We start from the raw sequence: 19912 nt of genomic DNA, 5'->3' as shown, positions 1-19912 counted from the left end.
GCAGCGGGAAGGGGAAACGGTTAGTGACTATCTAGCTGAGTTAAGATCCCTTTCAGTTCCATGTTGTTATGGGGAAGCCATGCTCAATGTAATGTTAAGAGATGTGTTTGTTAGTGGGTTGCGGGATAAAGCTATTCTTAACAGAATTTTTGAGGAAGATGATACGAATTTAGAAGGAACGCTGAAAATTGCTTTGGCAATGGAAAAAGCTCTCAAAGGTGCATCTGAGCTTTTAGATAAAACAGTAAATGTCCATCAGATGGGAGAAAGGAAAATTGAGAGGCCAGGTGGGAAAAATAAATATAAACAAAAAAGTAAACAGAAAGATGCATTCAAGGCTAAGAATAAATCGTGTTCGCGTTGCTCCGGAACGAATCATGATCGTAACAATTGTAAATTTATAACTAGTCAGTGTCATTTCTGTCAGAAGGTTGGGCACATAGAGAGAGCTTGTTATGCAAAACAAAAGTCTAGAGAATGTAAACAAAGACAAGTTAGTGTCGAACTTGATTCCGAAAATGGAAACCAAAACTCAGTTCCATTACATAGCATTATTTCGGAGGAGGGGAAAAGACCTCCAATTATGCTGAAATAATGCTGACGATTACAGTTGAGGGCAGCCCTATAGTGATGGAGTTAGATACTGGTGGAGCGGTTTCTGTGATGAATATAAAGAAGTTCAGGAAAATTTCTAAGAAGCCTTTGCAAAAGACTAACCTGGTTTTCACTACGTATAATGGGGGGAAAGTTGTACCAATGGGAGTAGTAAATGTAAATGTTGAATATAACAATCAAAAATTGAAATTAAATTTATACATTGTTAGGGAAGACTTAGACACCATTTTAGGTAGGGAATGGATTTTCAAAATCAAAATAAATTGGAATTCAATTAAATCAATTCGTGCACATGGGAAATATGATCTGAGTAAACTACTTAATGAGTTTAAAGAGTTGTTTGATGATAAATTAAGGGAAATAAACAATTATGAGGTAAAATTGGAACTTAAATCAGACGTTACACCGAAATTTTGCCGATCAAGGCCTGTTCCGTTCGCCTTAAAAGATCGTGTTGAACAAGAAATCGACAGATTAGAAAGGGAAGGAATTATAGAAAAGGTGGAAACATCTGAATGGGCAACGCCAGTAGTACCAGTCGTAAAATCAGATGGATCAATACGTCTGTGTGCAGACTACCCGGTAACCCTTAATCCTAGTATAATGGTACAACAACACCCTTTACCAAGGTTGGAGGAGATATTTTCTTGTCTAAATGGGGGAAAAGAATTCTCGAAATTAGATTTCAAACACGCTTATTTACAACTAAAGGTTCACGAAAATAGTCAAAAACTCTTAACAATTAACACAACTAAAGGGTTGTACAAATGCAAAAGGCTTATGTATGGGCTAAACGCGGCTCCTGCTATTTGGCAGTGCTATGTTGACGGTCTGTTCCAGGGAATGGCAGGGGTTAAAGTGTTTATGGACGATGTTCGTATAACAGGACCTACTCAAGATGCACATTTTGAGGCACTGCAAACTTTTTTTCAAAAATGCAAAGAGCACGGATTAAAACTAAATTTGAGGAAAAGTAAATTTTTTGAGGAAGAGATTAATTTTTTGGGTCACAAGATTGACTCCAAGGGTTTGCATAAAACAGATGAAAAAGTCTGTGCAATAGCGAGTGCCCCTAAACCAAAAAATGTGCAAGAAGTTCAAAGTTTTCTGGGGTTAGTACAATTTTATGGAAAGTTTTGTCCAAATTTGGCCACAATTGCTAATCCGTTGAATAATTTAATGAAAAAAGGGACAAAGTTCATCTGGTCGAAGGACTGTGAACAGTCATTCCATAACATTAAAAAGGTGATTTGTTCCCCACAAATTCTGGTGCACTATGACCCTGCACTTCCAGTAACATTGGCAACCGACGCGAGTCCAGTAGGGTTAGGCGCGGTGCTATCCCACAAAATGTCCGACGGAACAGAAAGACCTATAGCTTTTGCATCAAGAACTCTTAACAACGCAAAGAAAAAATATTCACAAATTGATAAGGAAGCCCTTGCAATTGTGTGGGCAGTTATGAGATTCTACCTATACCTAAAGGGACGAAGATTCATTCTTATAACTGATCACAAGCCATTAGTTGCAATTTTTGGATCGAAGAAAGGTCTACCAATTTTGGCAGCAACACGACTTCTTCACTATGCTTTGACTCTTCAATCCTTCCAATTCGACATCATCTACCGAAACACCAAGGACCATGGGAATGCTGATTTTCTCTCAAGGTTACCGACTCAGTCAGAAGAACTGGAAGTCCGAGATGATGTTACGCTCTTCCAACTGCAACAGATTGAGACACTTCCAGTCACTGCCAGGGAATTAGCCAAAGGAACAGAGGAAGATGAAGAAAGCAGACCACTGTTGCAGGCACTTCGAAGTGGAGAGGGTCTAAAGGGGAAGGAAGCGGAATACAGTCTCCAAGATGGTTGCATCATGTACGGATCTAGAGTCATGGTTCCAAAACAATTCCAGAGCCGGGTGCTACAGGAGTTACACGAAGGGCATTTAGGGATTGTAAAGATGAAAGCGATAGCAAGATCGTTCGTGTTTTGGAAGAACATAGACAAGGATATAGAAGAAGCAGTAAAGAATTGTGTCCACTGCGCGCAAATTAAAACAGATCCCTAAAAAGCCAAAGTCCACCATTGGGAGTACCCAAGCAAACCTTGGGAGAGGCTACATGTTGATTTTGCTGGGCCATTGTTCGGATATATGTATCTGATCATCGTGGATGCACATTCTAAATGGCTGGAAGCGTATCCAATGAAGAATACAACAGCATTGAAGACGATCGAGTGTCTTAGGGACTGCTTCGCGAGGTTTGGACTTCCACTGATGATAGTTAGTGACAACGGGCCTCAGTTCAAGTCCGATGAATTTAAGATCTTCCTGAGCCGAAACGGGATTAAGCACAGACCTTCAGCTCCATTCAAGCCTTCCAGCAATGGTCAAGCTGAAAGGTATGTGTTTACCGTCAAGCAATCTCTTCGCGCCATGAAGGAGTACCCCGGCACCATCCAGCAAAAGCTCAGCACCTTCCTGATGCAGTATAGGAAGGCTCCGAACATGACAACCCTCCACAGCCCTGCAATGCTGCTGATGAAGCGTGAGATCCGGACACGCATCGACCTGGTGAAACCCGATCTGCACGCCAGGGTCCAAGACAGGATTAGGAAGGATAACTTTCAGTTCTCGGATCGTGTCTTTCACATAGGGGACAACGTGGCAGTGCGCAACTACCGTCACGGTGATAAAAGGTGGAAGTTCGGGAAAGTAGTCAGTAAAGACGGACAACTCCACTATACCATCAACGTCAATGGGCAACTGTGGCGGCGCCACGTTGACCAAATGAGGGACGGTGGGAATCTGGAGAACCAGGAATGGGAACGAATCGGCAAGGCTCCAAATCTTGCTTCCAGGGCCCACTGTTCTACTACGACAACAGCAGCGGATGCTACAACAAATGGGAGTTCAGCAGAGCCACCAGCTGAACTAGTCGTCTTGCCGGCCAACACCAACCAGGCTGAACCAGCGACGGATGGCAACACCACCGCAGCCAGTCCTGTGTCGTCAACAGCAGATCCGCCTCCTCTGCGCAGATCCACAAGATCTAGAAAAGCTCCACAGAGACTGGATTTGTAAAGGGGAAGGGATGTCATATATCGATATGCAACCGGTTAGCGGTAACCGTAACTGTTATCTTTAAGTTTCAGTTCTAGTTCTGTTCGTGATGTATATAGTTGTGTATGTGTGTTCGTGATGTGAATGATGTGTAATAAAAGTATTGTGCCGTAATAAATGATGCCTCGCCTCTGCTATGCGCAAATACACACATGCCCACTCCATCTCAAAGGATAAACACATCACATTTTCTACAGATTTTCTCACGACATTTTTATCGTTATAAAACTTTATGAACTAACTAAAATCTTCAACCTTGTTCAGAGAAAACCAATAAATTAAAACATCAACAACATAAGAGAAGCACACTCAGATCGTATTTCAGTTACCATTCTCAAGAATATAAAAAAAATCAACAGTCAAAGAAACTCATTTTGAAACAGCATGTATTATCTGTCATGTTAAAATCTGTTCTGCATCTCTTTCAATGTGAGTTTATTGCGAGCAGAATTTTCCAAACATAACAACAATACAGACTTAAATTAAGATTCAGAAGAAACCCTACGAAAACGGAAATATTTCACAACACAAAAAACAGAAAATCGTGAAATTAATACGAACTAAAACTTTAAACAACAATATTTCGCATTGCAATTTCTACCTCACAATTTAAAGGGGCGGCTCTGTTTACATTTTACTCGGGGTTGCTTTAATGTATCCAGGTTACCATGCTGTTTAATAGAACGCGCTCATTTTTATTTCTCGTTTCGCCAATGTACTGTAATTGGTTTTGTTCGACGATCCTAACTGGTCGACCACTGAGTAACCGGTTGCTAACCGCTGCGTTCTATCATCTACCGGTTACCGTATTAATCTGTTGATTAGTTGATTGCAGCACTTGATCATGAGATGTCACGTGATCGGTTAACCGGTAGTTACCAGTTGAACTCGTCGAACGCAAGCATTCCTTGCGTTCGACGCACCGGCCGACCGGTAACTAACCGCAGCGTTCTATGATCAACCGATTACCGCATCGGTTACCATTTTAAGCAGTTGATTGGTTGATTGGAGCACGTGATCATTAGTTGTCATGTGATTAATTAACCGGTAGCTACCGATCGTGCTCGTCGAACGTAAGCATTGAGAGCGTTTCAAAATTCGCCGGCGGGAACATTGGGCGCCGAGCATTTTGGTCCCAGTGAATATTGGGCACAATATGCTCGGCGCCCAAAGTGCTCGGCGCCCAAAGTTCCCGGCACCCAAAATGCTCGGCGCCCAAAGTTCCCGGCGCCCAAAGTTCCAGGCGCCCAATTTACGGCGCCCAATCTTCCTAGACCGTATCTGACTGAATTTTATACATAAAGGTAATCCACTCTCTCTGTATTTTTTCATACGTTTGGAGGGAAAAAAAAAATCTCGAAACTTTTTTACTGGAAGTGAGACGTGTCAACAATCCAACAATATTTCGGTTCAGATGGCAGTAATTAGCGGCCCCTCCCCCCGTTAATTTGTCTGGGAATTATGAACTCTAAAAATTATTATCTTTAACCCTATTTGAAAGCGAGAAATTTTTTTGGGAAGGGGGGTGGGATTTTGCGCCATGCACCCCTGATTTGTGAGATAAATAGCATGTAATCTGGAAAATATTGCATATATTTTTTGAAATTTATCGTATACAAGAAAGATGCAACAAGAAAACGTCTAAAATAAAGTAAGTTCGTGTATTTATTTTAGAGAGTGGTTTTAGAAGTAGCAGTCAGTCCTTGGAACAACAATGTGATACCTTCCAGGTGAGACCTTTTGACCAAAAAATTGACGTCCTAACATTACTTTTCAATGACTTTTTGAAAAAATGATCATGCTGCCTGGATTGGTTTATTGGTTATTGCATTAAATTTGAGCATTACTTTACTATTATATCACCTTTCGAGGAAAACGCATTAAGAAAGACGTCGATCGAGAAAGTTGTTCTCGTTTCAGCGCCTCAGAGTTTGGTTATTTGTTAAAAATAAAAAAAGAGCACTATCCGTCTACTTTAGTTTCCACTTTGTCTCGCTAGGCGACTCAATTTCATTGCAGACGCAGTTTTGCCATTGGAGCGAATCCATCTGTTCTTGCGAAACCTTATGTTTATTTGTTTTATTGCGATGGCCACACTAAAAGGTTATCATGCTCAATCAGAAACTATGAATTATGAGAGCAGAAAATATTTATAGCCGGAGTAAAATGCATATATCACCGTAATCTGTCTATTGCATTTCTAAATTTATTGTTCAACCACTGCATAAATGTTGTGTGATTAAATCATGAATTCTACTGTATCTAAATCTGCTCCATCGACCCCGACAGAGCAAGCGAAGCAAATTCACACGAATATGTCCATAAAGAAAAAAGCTAAACGAAATAAAGGAGTGCATTTCCCAAATGATGAAAAGCTTGTGACTTGTTATTTGGATCCTCCTGATCCTTGGTCGAAAGGTATTAAACTTCTTACATATGCTGCAATATTTCTCTTGTGTTCTCCGATTCTTTAATTTTTTTTCTTGCGTAGTTGTGCACACTGCAGTTATATTCTGCGTCTGTTCCTTTCACTCTTTAATGGCTTTAACTCTTTCGTTGAAAACGACGCATAAAAAAAGCTGCACTCCGTAATAGTTCGGTCGCTAATATTTAACATAAATGCGGAATTATCGAAAATAACAAACTGATTTATTTTTATTTTTTTAATCTTTAAATTTGGTCTGATGCATTTATTGCAGAATTTATTCTAGAATATAAATTTTATACCCTTCGTAATTAAGTAAATATCTTTAACTATTTGAAACATTTTCAAAAATAGATGTTTTTATTTTCATAAATTTTTAATCATTAATTCGTTGTTTTTAAATTAATAATGATTATATATAAATTGTGATTATCAATATTAAGATGTTGAATAATGTAAAAAAAATCTGCTTATGTACATTTTGTATGCATTTCAATCAGCAGCATGTCTAATATATTTTTTTTTTGAATATTTGAATAAAGGTTGGTTTATTGTTAAAATATGCATTGTTTTCCTACTTGAGACTTATAAATTACAAAATAACTCATACTATCGACTGCTGGGCAACTAAATGAAAAAAGTGGCGGTTAAAAATTTTCTTGTTGATTGCCACCTGATCACAACCTCAAAAAATAATTTATTGACCTTAAAAGTGTACAAACAGCATTAAATAATAGTAATAACTTTTCAACCAAAATAAAGAGAGAGTCTTTAAGAACTAATTTGTTAAAAATGTACTTCACTAATTGAATTACTGATTAGTTGATTGAATTATTGGTGGATTGAATTATTGGTGAGAAAGGATACCTATTGGCCCGAGCCTGAAGGGGACCAGAAATATATGTATGGACTTTAAGGTAAATAATATGGAGAAGGGCCCGTAAAAGTCGCTTGTAACGAGCCCCAAAAACTCTGTTCATGCCTCTGTTTATTATTACTGCAGATACCTTGAAGGATCATTTTGGTGCACCTTAAAAACTATGTTGTCCAATACTTTAAGTCTTCAGTTGAAATTATCGCAAGTGCTAAATGCTTATTTATTTATTTTTAAAATTCCTATTTTAAATTAAAATATCTATTGTATATTTTCCTTTTAATGTGCAGATTATGGAAATACCATTGATACACTTGTTACGGCATATGTTGCAGCGTGTGATAAACAGTCAATAAAACCACTGGCATGTGTGATGGATCAGTTACAGGTATTTGTTTTATAAATTTGAATGTTTCATTTGTTGGTAAAGGGTCATTTTGTGTTTCTTGATTGTATTTAAAAATTCCAGTTAAAACATTACCATGTAAAAATTAAGGTCTTGTTTCCTGATTTTTACAACAACAGAACTGTAGCTGAGAATCTTGTAATCAGTTTAGATTTAGTAAGGTATTTTTACCAGGACAGCTTTTACCATCCCCCCCCCCCCTAGTTTTTTCTACCTTTGGCAAACAACCCTTACTTATTGAATCTGTCTTTTTGTACTATTTCTGGGGACACCTAAATCTGGGTTCGCCAATATATATCAGTCGATATATATCATGACATATATATCACAATGTATACCCAATATTTATTTTGAAAATTATGATATTTTTATCTTGCTGCCAGCCATTGGAGAAAAAAAAATCAACTATGGTATTTTTAATATAAAAATTATATTAACCATAGTCTTCTGGTTCATTTATTATTAAAAATAACCAAAAAGTTATGAACTACATTTTTATGATGTATTAATGCATTGTTAATATAACAAAGTATAATAAAATTCTTTTAATTTTATATACATAAAATTATTAGTAATGTAACAATTTTAATTTATGTTAAAAGTGTGTAGTTAAATATTAAACGTTAGTCAGAAAAAAAGAAAATGTTTTATGACTGTGCACCGACTAATGCATTTTTTTATTGCTGAATCATACATACAACTGTGTAAAAGTAGCTAACAGAAGAAAAATGAGTAAAGGAGCTAATGCTAAATTATCCCCAGTTAATTTGATAAATATGTAAAATGAAATATTAGAATACAAAAAATGAAAGAGACCTTACTTTTAAATTGACGTCTTGTAATAATAATATGAGAAAATAAAAAGGTATTTGAGGATGTGCATTTACTATTTAAAAGACTTTAGTTTATGCTGATTGAAAATATCAAATATATATCAAAACATCCGATATATATCAAAATATCGGATATTTTCGAAACTGTCATGATATTTTCAAACCCTGACCTAAATACATTCATGTATAAGTTAGTCAGATTGTTTGATAATCGTGAATATATTAGGTAAAATATTCTACTTTGTTGCACAAGAGCCCACCAGGGGGATGAAGGACATTGTCCCACCAGAAAAGTTTGCAGCATGTGCCTTGAATAAATGAATTAATTTAAATATTCCGAGTAACTTTTTAAGAATTCAGTCACTGATTATAGCTATAAAATTATCCGTGTGCGGATTATCCGGTTTGCGGATTATCCGTGCATCATTCCGGAATCGCACTTTTTTTAAAGCTTCTTTTAGCTAAAATCAAGGTAATACAAAGCGTACTCTACTATCCATGCACAGAGATCAAATCGGACACGTGTCCTACCCATATAATATTCATTATTGGATGCAGTGCATGGTATAGCAGCTGCATGGTCAAAGGTAAAATCAGTTACCCTTGCACGATCTTGGAGAAAAATCTTGCCACAAGAGTCATTGGATGAAGCAATTGATGAAGCGATTGAATCAATGATGTTATCGATATTGTCTCTAAGATATATTGCCGAAGATAATATCGATAACATCATTGAGGAAGTTAAAGAAATCGAAGGTTTCGAATTAGTTGACGCTGAAAATGTCGAAGAGTGGTTTAAAAGTGACGAATGTGAATCAGGATTTCAATGTCTAACTGATGAAAATAGCGTTGAACTTGTTATTGAATCAAACGCAAGTGATGATACCGAAAAGAAGATGAAATACATAAAGAAAATACAATTTCACATTCTACTGCTCTGCAATCTGTGGAACATTTATTAGATTGCATGAGTGAAAGAGGTTACGATTACGGAGAAATAATTGCAGTAAGAAAAATTTGTACGGACATACGCAACAATTTAAAAAAAACAAAGAAAACAAAAATGTATCACCAATTTGTTTAAGCAATAAATTTCGAGGAAAAGTTCCTGGTCTGTTAGTATCTATATATATATATATATATATATATTTATATATATATTATTTATTTTTTTCTAATTTCCCCTTAAATAGTTAGCCTGCATATTCCTTAAATGATTTTTTCAGATTATCCGTGTTTTTCGATTATCCGTGCTATGCCACCCGGTGATTAGCACGGAAAATCGGGAGTATACTGTATTATAGCTGATTCTAGCTATGTATAGCCGATTACAACTTTTGAATTATTTCAAAGTTGAATTGATCCTTGAAATGATCTTTTAAACTTTTACTACCTTTTAAAAACTTATGCAGCTAATCTTGGTTTTATTTATACCACTGGCTGTTGCAAAAAAATTTTTAGTACAGTATACTCTCGATATCACGAAGTCGATAAGGCAGTAAAAAAAATTCGAGAGATCGAGTTTTCGAGACAAAGTCACACACATAATCATAATAAAATAATATTAAGAATTAGTCAGGATAGTTAAAAATAAGTGTAAACGTGAAATTAAATTTGAAAAAAAGTCTTAATACAATAACAAAAAATTTGATTTTTAAAATGAGCCAAAAATAATAGAGAAAAAGGAATAAAAAGGAACACTTTAGCAAAGTAGCAAAATGTAGTGATTTACCACGATTAAACTTATCAAAGATTTGGAATACCAAGTTGCAGAATGGTTTCAAACGAGTTTCGAGCACCCCGGAACAAAAGAAGTTAGACAATTCCCTGTGTCTCTAATACCGGTATTCTCCATTCCGTTTCAGTGGAAGTTTGAACTCAAATCATGGCTCAAGAAAAAGGAGGGTTTCCCCTTCATCTCCCCTTTTTACGAAGGTGGAAATAGAATTAAGAGGTTCAACGAAATGGCGTGAAAAGAGGGCGAGAAGTTTTAGATAGGTTTTTTTGCGCTTCTCAAGACTTACATTTTCTGACACCCCTGGGCTCTAGAATGAAAGTGACAGTAGCTAAGCTTCTTGTGAATCATTCCTTACTCCTGAGAGAAATTATGAAGGGTTTGAGAAATATTTGGAAAACATTCCACAAGTTGCTTCAAGACAGCGGGTTTTCCGAAAAAATTATATGTGAATTCGGAAAAGGAAGTCTTTATGTCAAAGAAGGTTTGACATAAAGATGAAAAAGAACATTAGATAACTAAGTAAAATCAAGGGGAAAAATAGTTTTTCGTCATATCAAGGTTTAGATATCAAAGTTCGAGATACCAAGAGTATACTTTAATCCCTTGATTATTTGTTAATACTTATTGTCTTATTTGATATGCTTTTATTACTGTTATTCAAATATGCTTATTAGCCTACCTTAATCATTTTGTTTATTAAAATGTTGTGGTTTTCATATAGAGTGTTTTTACATAAGCAGCAACAATTTTACTGTCTTGATCTAAACATTTTTTAAAATTAGGAGTACGAGAGTAGTATTTACAAATTGGAAAGCAATCCTCGAGCATTTGATTTGATCATTTTGGGTAAGTTTTAGTTTTTGTAATTTTTTTTGAATTCTTCCTTTATTCATTAAAATTTAGATCAAAATCTACAATGTTTTCCAATAATAATAACAATAATTAAATGATATTTTTGCTAAAAACTTGTACGTATATTTTGGCTGTTTTGATAGCAAATTGATGATTAAAATTTTAATTTGATTCAGAAGAGACTTCTTTTCTCAAAGGTATACTATATTTATGGATTGTGTCTTTTGGGCCCTTAAATTCTTAAAATTTTGACTTATTATTCCGAATATAAGTTTTTGGTATTGTGTTAAAGCCCAGTCTTTTTAAGAAGGGCGCTGTGCCCCGTCGCTTTTCAGTTAAGGTTTGATGCACCCTCCTTGCCCCTTTAAAGTTTTAACAGAACATCATCACAAAAGCAAACTTTTTTTTTCAAAAGATGAGCTTGTGTAGTGAAGATTTACCTTGAAACGTAAATCTCTCGTTTTACTTATCCACTAGAATCTGATTTGAGTATAAATCTGAATGTTTTTAGCATTACTTTTAAAACTAAATGTTAATAAACATATCATTGTTTTAAACAAAAAATAAAAGTAATTATACTATTGAAAAGTACTTGGGTTTTTGTATGCATATAGTTTTCCAAAAGGTCTAAAAAAGCACCTTTTCTAGAACAAAATTTCTATCAAAAAGTGTCCTTTTAGCTGAAAGCACTCTGCCCCGTTTTTGGTCTGGGGAAAACACTATGTGGTATATTAAATCTTTGTCACAATTGTTTGAAAATCAGTGTTGCTGCAGTAATTTTACTTTGCCTGGACTAGATTTATAAATTAATGCAGAGGAAATTAGATCCAAAAAAGAATTTAAATCCAGTCAGTGTTTGTTGTTTATTCATTAAATTTCCAATATTATGATTTGAAAGAGGTAGACAATTTCTATTATTCACCCCTCCCCCCCCCAAAAAAAAAAAATTCAATAGCCCAGTCTACTCCATGACCCCCCCCCCCCCTGTAGGTGGGCACCCTTGGGAAATAATGTTGGAAGTGAATACATAGCAAAGCTTAGATACAAATAAATGTGACATTTTTTATATGCACTTAGCTTACTATATTTTGTGACCTATTGTTTTAAGAAATAAATCAACTGCAGTAAACTCCAACTATCCGCTGGGCGGATTATTCCTTGAGTCAATCAACAATCAGGCACATGTATTTTCGCAGTAAAAAGGAAATACCAATAACTGTTTTCATTAAAAAATTGTAAATTTAAACTCTGTTGTTTTTGTTTTATTCATTTTTTAAATTTTTTGTGCTTTCTTCATCGCATATACTTTTGTTCTTTATTGATGTTAAGTTCTATTGTTCAAAAATAGGAAACATTTTTGCTGTACTATATATATATATATATATATATATTATATATATATATATATATATATATATATATATATATACAGCCTGAGTAAAAACTTTAAGGCCAGTGTAATTTTCTTTGAAAAAAGGAAAATGAAATTAAAGGGATTTTAATATTATTGTATTATTAATTATTAACGTTCATTGGTAAGAAATAACGCAGCAGATAGGATTTGTAAAGCATGTAATAACCAGAAAAGCAGTGGTTTATTCAAAGTTAGCATTTCAGCTTGAGTAAAAACTTTAAGGCCACTAGTATTTTTAAAAAACTGCAAGTACTTATACTGTAACAAATGTCACCTCAGTTAACAAGATTGTGGAAACCCTTCAACTTGAAGTTTTGTGATTAATTTCTTCAAAGTTGTTGTCCTACTTGTGACGATATCGTAAGGTAAAAAGTTAACTGTTCAAGAAAGAGGCAGATTGAAGCTTTTTCTTCAGCTAGGATAAGTAGGCGTACTATTGTGAAAAATAGGAAGATCGAAGACTGAAGTCAACATTTGTGTTTGATTAAAACACAATTAGGGTAAAAAGAAAACCCGGGAAAACTTAAAGCTTTGTCCTCGCGTCATGGAAAAAGAGTTTGGAAATTATTACATTACCTGAAAAGTACTCAACCAGGAAACTTATTCAGACGATAGGTTTAAATGTTTGCCAAAAACGATCTATAACACAATTAGAAGATGTGGAAATTTTACTAATGCGGCAAAAATGCTTAAACCTCATTTATTGAAAATACACAATATAGAGCGTTTCAACTTTAGCTAGGAAATCATGACCTGGGATAACTAATGAATACAAATAATTTTTTCTAATGAAAAGAAGTGGAGTTTGGATGGACCAAACGGACGGAAGTACTATTGGCATGATTCACGAAAAGAAAAAGAAATATTCTACAAGCGTCAATTAGATGGGGGCTCTTTCAGAACTTGAGAGTGTTTTGTTTACAATGGTGTGTGCTCAGTTGCGTTTGTTTCAGGTATAATGAACTCAGAAGCATATCAAAATGTCCTCCCAAGTCATCTTTTACCAAATGCTGAATTTATTGCTGGAGAAAATTGAAAATATCAGCAAAACATTGCATCTATCTATCGGAGTAACAGTGCAAAAAATAGGCTCCAAGTAAACAATGTTGAAGCTTTGAAATGACCAACTAAGTCTCCAGATCTTAATCCAATAGAGAACTTATTGAGTGACTTAGCAAGAAGAGTTTATGCAAAGGAGAGACATTTTACTTCATCAATAGAGCTGAAATCTACCATCGAAGATGAATGGTAAAAAATACATTCTGAATTTTGTCAAAAACTATTTTTATTCATGAAAACAAGAATATTTGAAGTAATTTGAAGGAATGGCTCCCACACAAGCTTATAAATATTTGAATTTTTGTCCTCATATGCTTTTTCTATGTTGGCCTTAAAGATTTTACTCAGGTTCAAATATTGATCTGTAATATTTTCTGATAATGAAACACTTACAATTAATTTTTTTTGTCTTTTTTACTTGTATTTAAGGTTAATAATTATCACTCATATGACTTTTTGATCCTAAGATTAAGATGTGTCCAATTTCTCAAAAAAGTGCACTGGACTTAAAGTTTTTACTCAGACTGTATATATATATATATATATATATATATATATATATATATATATATATATATATATATATATATATATATATATATATATATATATATATAGCCGCCTCGACTGTGTTTTAGTCGGGTTGAACCTGTCTTCGTTTTTATTTGCACTGATAATGGCACTTGTATTTTAGAGTGCCCTAACAGCTGTTTGCTGGTTTTTCAACCTTTTTTCATTTTGAATTTGTACTTTATATACGTTGTCATATTTTATTCACTATGCAGTACAAAGTTTTCGACTACTTTTTATGTATATATATATATATATTAGGGTGGTCCTTATTTATATGGGAAAATATTTTTTTTCGAATTCAACAAGTGACGCCCCCTAGTTTTGTGACATTATAATAAAAAGTAACATGTGCAAAATTTGAACTCGATCGGTCAATAATAACACGTGCTCCTAGGCCGTTGAACTTTTGACAATTTTCCCACAAATCTTCGAGTTTTTACTAAACATCCAGTACATTGTTCCTCCTAGGTTAGAAAAATATTTGTTCAGTGAGGTAGCTCTAAAATTAATCTTTTTAATTACTTTATATCATCTAAAGATTTTACGTTGCATAAGAATGGAATAATAGTTCAGAAACTTTACCTTATTCGTTCGCTTTTCTTAATGTATCTCAATCGCATGTATTTTTTTCCGATCGTTTTGCTCTGTCATTAAAATAATTGCTTTTGTGACTCATATTTGGTAAATTGGTTGTGAAATTCTTTGATTAATTGCGCTCCTCTTTCAGTTGTATCATTCAAAACTTTCAGTATTTTAACGATCTCTCTTCCCTTTAAATAGCTTCCTTCATTTTCCAGTAATCAGGATCAAATAAGAAATAATCTTTTGTTATTTGTAACAGGGTTGGTAAGGTTTTGGACACTATGGTAAAAACCCTGGTTTTTACCGTCCTGTCCAAAACCCTTGTGTCCAAAACTGTCCAAAAGTGTCCAAAACTATATTTTAGAAAAATTGTATTCTGTTAGAAAACATCAAAAGCAGAATAAAATGTATCAAAGTAATGTTTTAGATAGAACATTTATTCAATGAGAACATTCAACTTATTTATGCAGCTGATTTAAAACTAGTTATATAGAAGTTGGATTCTTGATTAAAATTTCAATTTGTATGCACGATTTTATTTAGCTTTTTTATATTAGTAACCAAATTTCCCTATGTTTATGCAGGTGGGCAAATAAAAGCAGGGTTTTTATCATCGTGTTCAAAACCATTGTGTCCAAAACTACTTTTTGAGATTTTGTGTGAAAATATCAAAAACAGAACATATAAATATATATATATATATATATATATATATATATATATATATAACTTATTTATGTAGCTGATTTTAATCTAGTTACATAGAAATTAAATTCTACAATAAAAATTTCAATTTGCATGCAGGAGTTTTTTTTTTCCACAAACCAAATTTTTCAACATTTATGCATGTATGCAAAAGAAAGTGTTCAAAATATGGTGCTATAACTGACTTAAATGCAATAAATTACAATTTTTTTTTATAGTTACAGAATGTATTATATTAAAAATATGAACAAAAAAAGAATAGCACTAGTTTTATAACATAAGTGTTTCATCATCAATTTCTTGTTCTTTCATCTATGATTTAAAAAATAATTTTTGTTAAACCATCAGGTAAAACTTATTTGAAAAACCATTTTAAATTTTTTTTTCTTTGGTTCCTAAATATTGCACATTTTGTAATATTCCTTTGAGTTATAAATGGAACTGAAATTAGTTGTCTTGGTTGTGTTGTGAATTTCCTTTCATAACTCTACCAACTGTTACATAAGAAAGTTTTTATGTAGTAGTTATTGGCAATTTTTTTAAGTAAAATATTTTTAATTAACATTTTGGAGAAAAATATTACCAAATATTCATTAATTAAACCTCATTATTATCTATAATTATGCATTACAAATATTGCAGTAAATACAAATTGATTAGATAACACCTGTAGCATAGTTTTGGACAGTTTAAGACAGTTTCGGACATTTTTGGACAGTTTTAGACAGTTTGGGACGGTAAAAACCACCTGTCCTGCCCTAAACCAGTTTTGGACAGTCCAAAACCCAACCCTGATTTGTAACTTATCAAACAGTTTTATTGACTTGTAATTGATTCTATAAAGAGTTAGATCTTTACTAAGAAAGTATTTCAAATCATGTACTGTTATCTGAATTTTTTATGCGGTCATCAGACACGTCTTCCTTATCAGCAAGCATTTTTTGGAGTAGTCTTTTCCTTTCTTAAAAGTTATTTCTTTCATCCAATACGGACAAAGCTACTAGTTCATCTCTAAATACCATAAGAAGTGATTAATGAATTTTCCCATCGCTGCTTCTGCTGCATGTTTGTCATCATTTTGTACGCTACTAGTTTTTTAGACACATTATATTATTAAAGGAGCCTCGATTTGGTTCCTGCAAAAAAAAAAAAAAAAAAAAAACATATCTTCATACAGCATTTAACTGTAAAACAGCATTTAAGGGCTTTCTCTTCATGTAAGGTCAATTTAAACTGTTTCCTAAAAAAAAATTTCAAACAATAAATTCCTTTTGTCACCCATCTGGCCCAGGGCTGAGCTCCAGGTTGCCGAAAACATATCCCTCTAGGAGGGAGTGCACCAGGAAATACTATTACAAGTTATGGTAATTCTCTGTAATCTTAAAGGAAAAGATTTGTCTCAATTCCGCTTTTAGCGAACAATAATATGTCATCAACTTTGTCTATTAGAATTTAAGTGGTATGTGTACTTGATTGAAATGTTATAAATTCTGAATGATGGAGATCTTTCAACAAACTTTTGAAGCGCTTAAATATTGGAATATCGGGTCTAGAACTATAACAGGCAAGAACTGCTTTAAAGACACACTCTGCAGTATGATTTCAAGTGCATGATGATGGCAATCCAAATGTAATATATCACCGTTCAGTTTTTATTTTAAAAAAATGCATTAACAATTTATACGACCAGTATTGCAAGCCCATCAAGCACTACAGCTTGAACCGTTAGCAATAAAGAGCAATCATCTAAGATATCATCTACAACTGAAGAAATATCTCAGGAATTCTGAGTAGCTGTTCAACATTGGGATCTGAAGCTACCACAGTAAGCCTATCGGTGTTCTTTTTCCAGTTACATCTGGATGTAGCTTTGTATTCCAGTGAATAACTACAAAATGTAAATTTAAATTCATGATATTTGATTTTACCTCTCAAAGATTTTCTCTTGCTCTCTTAAGGGATGCACGATTGATCACAAGGTCATTCGGATTTAAATTTACTGCATCAACATAGGTTATTATAAATGAACAGCATCTTTATCCCTAATATAGCATTTGTCTAACAGTGATGAACAGCAAGCAGATATCAATAGTTGTCACGCTTTTTTGCGTTTATTAGACCAGATGTAGAAAAAAGGTTTAACAGGTGGGAATGGATACTCATTTCGGTTTCTAAATCTTTTAAATCAGAAGAAGAATTTAATGATAATAAAAGACTATGTACTGAAATAAAATAAAATTAATTTAAAGTGTAGATTTTTACATTATTCCAATCTGAAATATTTTTTTAAATTTATATTTTAGATATGGAAAATAGTGTTATTTTTATGTTAAAGTAAGTGAGGATTTTCCGAAACATATTTAAAAAATTAAAAATGCATAAACATTTAAGCATATTCAAAGATAAAGAACAGCGAAATAAAATATAATTACCATTACTTATTTTTATAGCAATGGAACCTAGTGACCCTATTTGCCACAACTATTACATACACAGGAAATTTTGTAAATCAACACTCCCAAAGCCTGGAGGAGGAAATTTGTTGTTATCAAAGATCATTCATTAATGGCCTAGGCCATTCATCAATGCTCTTTAGAAACCCTTGTGTCCATCTTGGTAGAAAGAAATGTTCCCCGGGCGCTCGGTTTGGAACGAGCACAGAAGAGCAGTATGCCTGACCCAAGGCCTTTGGTGTACATGTACCCTCTGTAACATGTAAAATTTTACAGAATGAAAGTGAGAGAATGGTCGGTCTGGAAGTAGCAGCATCTATTGAGGTTCAAAATTACTTTAAATGTAAAACGTAAGAATATTTTTATATAAAAATGAGAAAATCCGCAATTTGTTCTTCGAAACTCAAAAAAGGGGGCACTAGGGGCACGGGTTAATATTCATGGATTGACTTAAAATTTTGCAAGGGTCATTTATTTGTATAATGGAACAAATTGAGGGGGCGTCGCGTAAAATATCTACCACTTCAAAAATAAGTACCACCCTAATACATATGTTCCGTGGATTAATTGGGAGGTTACTGTATCAGGGTTGTTTCATTTATGCCTGTTTTTTAAATATACACAAGTTTGTTATACCATTATGTAGACTTTTTCTCCCGCTAAAAAAACATTTTATGCTATTTTTGGTCAGATGAGTGCAAAAAAAGCAGTTATGTGGCTCTCATCCAGAATTTTTTCGAAACTGAAGTCCTAAATTTGCAATTTTAAATTATATTGGGTAGCATTTGGAAAGAGCATGAGAGTCGGAAGTTTTCAGAGAGAGGGAAACTGCTTCTCCTTAGAGACCCTGCCCCCTCTGGCTATGCCTCTAGTCATGCCTAGAGGAGGGCCCTACCTCCGTCTGGCTATGCGCATGTGTGCAGGAATGCCCACCTAGGGGGAGGGGGTCATGGTGCAGACTGCGTTATTGAAATTTTTAGGCAGGGTTGTTTTGAGGGTTATTTTAATCATTTTTGAAGGGGAGGGGGGTCATCTCAATATTTAGAGGGGTGCATCTTTGCTCCTAGGGGGTGGACACTCCTGCATGTGTGTGTGCTATACCTGAAAATAACCTCCCACAATGCCGCCTGGAGATTAAACTGCATACTTTATTGATCTAATAGAGGCACCTTTAATATTGCTGTTTTCTGTAATCTTGTGATTTGTGAATATCTCATCCTTAAGTGCAATATTTGTAGGTGAAAAGCTTAGTGTAAAGCATTGTGAAGCTTTAGAAGAAGTCTTACGAAGATTACAGTTTAATTTGATTGATTTAGAAGGCTGCTATTTAGAAGATGAGGTAATTTATTTTATGTGCATTTAATTCTTTTTTTTTTCTTTTAAATAATATTTTAAAATGTGTACATATTTTTTGGTTTGCACTTATTTTGGTTTACTTATGAAATTTATGTACAGTAATCAAAAACATTTTATTCAAAAGCAAAGTAAATGCTTATTAAATTGATGTTATTTTCCTTGCTAATTACTAGAATGTTTTTTTTATTATTGTTATTATTTTTTAAATTCATTTATTTATGTATATTTTTTTCAACCCTTAAATTGAAATTGGCAAATGGTGAAAAGTTATGACATTTTCTTTGGGGTGCACTTACAAAGTGATTAGTAATGAAATAATAGGATATGCATGACTTAGAAATTTATCAATGTTTTAAATTTTAATTATTTACAAAATAATCAAAAATAAAATTTTTTAAGAAATAATTAAAATTAAAAAGCTATATAACAATTTGTGTTTAAAATTTTGTTTTAATTCCCAAACAAACTGCAGCAATGTCAAATAGCAGTCATTTCAAGTTCTAATCTCCCACAAAAGCTAATGAAAAAGCATGTTTCTAAGCAACTGTGCTGAATAAATGGTTAATACATAAAATATATGACTCATTCTCATATTTTGATGAAAACAGTGACTGAAAGAATGCAAAATTATAATTTAAAAATTATTTTAACATTTGTAAAAATTGCTTTTCAGTACCTTGAAAGGAGAATCGCAATGTCTTTTTTTAACAGTCACCGTACCCAAAAGTATCAAAATATATTTAAAACTGTCAATATTTGAGACATCTTTCAATTTCAGCTATTAAACTGCATACTGGCATATTTGTTTCAAACTGGGAAAGCCAATTTTTGCATGATTTAAAACTTACAATAAAATGTATTTAAAAAAAAAAAGAAAAAAAAGCAGCTGAAGAGTGCATTTTAA

The 19912-nt window shown here is 33.6% G+C and overlaps 2 protein-coding genes across 2 annotated transcripts in view; both read left to right on the top strand.

Annotated features, from left to right (window-relative positions):
• The first annotated feature begins 2892 nt into the window (after positions 1-2892).
• Positions 2893-3699, top strand: LOC129224943 (uncharacterized protein K02A2.6-like). The gene has a single exon (XM_054859491.1). The coding sequence runs from the start codon at positions 2893-2895 to the stop codon at positions 3697-3699; it is 807 nt and encodes a 268-aa protein (XP_054715466.1).
• A 2285-nt stretch (positions 3700-5984) lies between these two features.
• The window catches only part of LOC129225281 (protein phosphatase 1 regulatory subunit 37-like), a 37677-nt gene continuing 23749 nt past the window's right edge, over positions 5985-19912 (top strand). Inside the window, exons 1-4 of the mRNA XM_054859868.1 lie at positions 5985-6156; positions 7328-7425; positions 10797-10860; positions 18891-18991. Coding sequence (XP_054715843.1) covers positions 5985-6156; positions 7328-7425; positions 10797-10860; positions 18891-18991 — 435 coding nt within the window. The remainder of the gene's footprint in view (positions 6157-7327; positions 7426-10796; positions 10861-18890; positions 18992-19912) is intronic.

This window comes from Uloborus diversus, chromosome 6 (genome assembly GCF_026930045.1).
Source record: "Uloborus diversus isolate 005 chromosome 6, Udiv.v.3.1, whole genome shotgun sequence".
NCBI classification, from domain to species: Eukaryota; Metazoa; Arthropoda; class Arachnida; order Araneae; family Uloboridae; genus Uloborus; species Uloborus diversus.
This window is presented reverse-complemented; position numbering and strand designations above follow the sequence as displayed.